The sequence below is a fragment of the Carlito syrichta genome, unplaced genomic scaffold (assembly GCF_000164805.1).
Source record: "Carlito syrichta isolate Samal-C Ts95f unplaced genomic scaffold, Tarsius_syrichta-2.0.1 Scaffold301864, whole genome shotgun sequence".
NCBI lineage: Eukaryota > Metazoa > Chordata > Mammalia > Primates > Tarsiidae > Carlito > Carlito syrichta.
The window spans coordinates 157,373-160,907 of NW_007245960.1; the positions used below are offsets into that span (position 1 = coordinate 157,373).

The 3,535-nt window shown below is 54.0% G+C and overlaps 1 protein-coding gene across 1 annotated transcript in view; it reads left to right on the plus strand.

Moving 5' to 3' along the window:
• Nucleotides 1–828: 828 nt before the first annotated feature.
• The window catches only part of GDF5 (growth differentiation factor 5), a 4,996-nt gene continuing 2,289 nt past the window's right edge, over nt 829–3,535 (plus strand). The window contains exon 1 of the mRNA XM_008055479.2: nt 829–1,737. Coding sequence (XP_008053670.1) covers nt 1,113–1,737 — 625 coding nt within the window. The 5' untranslated portion in view covers nt 829–1,112. The remainder of the gene's footprint in view (nt 1,738–3,535) is intronic.

Consider the following 3,535-nt stretch of genomic DNA (forward strand, 5'->3'; position numbering starts at 1 on the left):
ATCATCTGTGCTCAGTCGGTGTCATTTGGGGGGGACGATGGGGTGGAGCAGGTACTGATATTTTTCTGTCTCTGGGTGACTACAAGTTTATTAAAATAAAAGAGATTGTAAGTAAATACTGCCATCTGTGCTGTCCCCCCTCCCAACACACACATGCGCGTGCACACACACACCACCACCACCACCAACAACAACAAAAAGTCAGGTCCCAGACTAGACCCAGGGGTTGAAACTGCTTTAAAAACACTCCAAGGACTTAATTGCAAACCCACACTCCCCATGCTTCTGGGGCTTAAGATCTTTGAGCTCATTCCTCAGCATCTCTCCTCAGGAAGGTGGGGTGGGCTGCTCTGTGAGGTGGAGGTGAAGACCCCTGAGCCTGCTCCATGGACTGAGAGTCCCCCTAAGCCTAGAGTCCCGCTGCGGGGCTCTGTGCCAAGAGCCCCTGTGAGCCATGGCCTCAAAAGGGCAGCAGTGATTTTTTTCGCATAAATATATCGCACTTAAATGAGTTTAGACAGCATGACATCAGAGAGTAATTAAATTGGTTTAGGTTGGAATTCCGTTTCCAATTCCTGAGTTCAGGTTTGTAAAAGATTTTTCTGAGCACCTGCAGGTCTGTGTGTGTGTGTGTGTGTGTGTGTGTGTGTGTGTGTGTGTGTCTGTGTGTGTGTGTGTGTGTGTGAAGTATTTTCACTGGAAAGGATTCAAAACTAGGGGGGAAAAGCTGGAGCACACAGGCAGCATTACGCCATTCTTCCTTCTTGGAAAAATCCCTCAGCCTTGTCCAAGCCTCCTTCAAGCCCTCAGTCAGTTGTGCAGGAGAGAGGGGGCGGTCGGCTCTCTCCTTTCAAGAACGAGTTATTTTCAGCTGCTGACTGGAGACGGTGTGCGTCTGGATACGAGAGCATTTCCACTATGGGACTGGACACAAACACACGCCCGGCAGACTTCAAGAGGCTCAGACTGAGGAGAAAGCCTTTGCTTCTACTGCTGCCACTGCTGCCGCTGCTTTTGAAAGTCCACTCCTTTCATGGTTTTTCCTGCCAAGCCAGAGGCACCTTCGCTGCTGCCGCTGTTCTCGCTGGTGTCATTGAGCGGCTGGCCAGAGGATGAGACTCTCCACACTCCTCACTTTCTTGCTTTGGCACCTAGCTTGGCTGGACCTGGAACTCATCTGCACTGTGTTGGGTGCCCCCGACTTGGGCCAGAGACCCCAGGGGGCCCGGCCAGCACTGGCCAAAGCAGAGGCCAAGGAGAGGCCCCCCCTGGCTCGGAACATCTTCAGGCCAGGGGGTCACGGCTATGGTGGGGGGGCCACCAGTGCCAGGGCAAAGGGAGGCACTGGGCAGACAGGAGGCCTGACACAGCCCAAGAAGGATGAACCCAAAAAGCTGCCCCCCAGATCGGGTGGCTCTGAACCCAAGCCAGGACACCCTCCCCAGACGAGGCAGGCAGCAGCACGGACTGTGACCCCAAAAGGACAGCTTCCCGGGGGCAAGGCACCCCCAAAGGCAGGACCTGTCCCCAGCTCCTTCCTGCTGAAGAAGGCCAGGGAGCCTGGGTCCCCTCGAGAGCCCAAGGAGCCGTTCCGCCCGCCCCCCATCACGCCCCACGAGTACATGCTCTCGCTGTACAGGACGCTGTCTGATGCTGACAGAAAGGGAGGCAACAGCAGCGTGAAGTTGGAGGCTGGCCTCGCCAACACCATCACCAGCTTTATTGACAAAGGGCAAGGTGAGGGGGTGGGGTGGCAGGGACACGGCTCAGAGGGAGGGACACCTGCATGCATGGGGGGCTTTCAGAGCCCTGGTGCTGCCCTGGCGGGAGACACTGTGTGCACCTGGCCTGGGTGGGTGTCTGGGGACTTGTCTCACACACACCAGATCCCAGGCTGCCGGCATGTCAGTGCTGGAGGGCACCTAGGGACCACTGAGTCCAGTTCCCCTAAGTGTGGAAGGGGCGCTGCACCTTGGAGAGAGGCAGCTGATGGCAGAGTTGGAGACCAGACTCCAAGACCTGATTACCCAGCCATACTCTGTACCTGTGTGGGTTGGCCAGACTTTCCAGGCTCCAGGGGTTTGTAGGTGCTCTGGGACAGAAGGCAGAAAGAGAAATGAATCTTCAGGTCCCCAGGGTTCTGCAATTTGACCCTCAGGCTAGGGGTAGGATGGGTGAGGCCAGTAAATGGGGCATCCTGCAGTCATGGAGTGATATTTGGGGTGGCAGCAGTCCTAGGGTCTAACTCACAATGTGGCCTTAGGAAATCCCCTTCTCACTTGGGATCTCAGTACAACATTATGGGGGTTGGGCAGAGTGGTTTCTGAGAGCAGCCCCCCAAACACGAAAACTATGTCCTGTCCTAAACATGGATCACCTTCATCATGAACCTGAGAGAATATCTGCTCCCTTCGGTCTCCCTCTGCCTGCCTGGTTTTACTGCCCCAGCTTTTCCTCTCAACTTGCTGGGTGATCTTGGCAAGTCCCTTCCCCTTTCAGGGTCTCAGTTTCTCCCCAGTGTTGGGGGCTGGGGGACTGCTGATTGCTAAGTTGCTTGCTGCTCGTGTGCTCTGGTTCTGAGCCTCAGGACTTTGGTTGGCGAGGTGGGGGAGGGGTTCGTGAGTGGGGGAGGCTCCTCATTAGAGCTGGCCTGTCGGGGACTGATGGGGGCGGGAGGCACAGAGGCAGCAGGTCTGGCTGACGTGGGGGAGGTGGCCTGGCTGCCTGCCCAGCCAGGGAAAGCTGTGACCCCTTGGGGGCTCATAAAATAAGTCCTTGTGCCCCCAGCACTAAGGGAGCTTGGGGGGGGGAGATGGGGCACGTAAAGCCCTAATTAGTCTCCTTCTAGAGGAGTATGTGAATGTTCCCCGATGGCAAATTGGTATTCGGGAAGGAGGGCATGCTGATCCAGAGATACTACTGAGCTCCTCACACACACACACACACACACACACACACACACACACACACAGAGCCTAATATTTATACACACATGCTGAATCACACACACATACCTTCTTAAATACACAAAATTATACACATACATACATATACACACCCTTCATATATTCATACAAGCCCAGTCATACATACATATGTTACTCACATATACATTACTTTTCATACTCACACATGAACCCAATCACAACACACACACATACAAACTGTCACACATTCACACACCCAGCAGGGTAAGATACATACACAGCAAAATTATTAGACTGGGAGGCCAGGGAATTTGGGTTGTAGATCAACTCTGTCAATTCGCTGTGTGACCTTAGTCAAGTCACTCCCCATCTCTGTGCTTCATCTGTAAAATGATAACACTAAGATCTCCTTTCAGGGATGGTGGAAGCAGTTCAGAATCGGGTATAAAAAGCTTTCGGTAGTCGGGGTTGGTGGCTCAGCCTGGAATCCCGCGCTTTGGGAGGCTGAGGTGAGTGGATTGCCTGAGCCCAAGGGTTCGAGACCCGCCTGGGCAACTTGGCGAGACCTCATCTCTACAATAAATCAAAAAATCAGCTGGGCGTGGTAG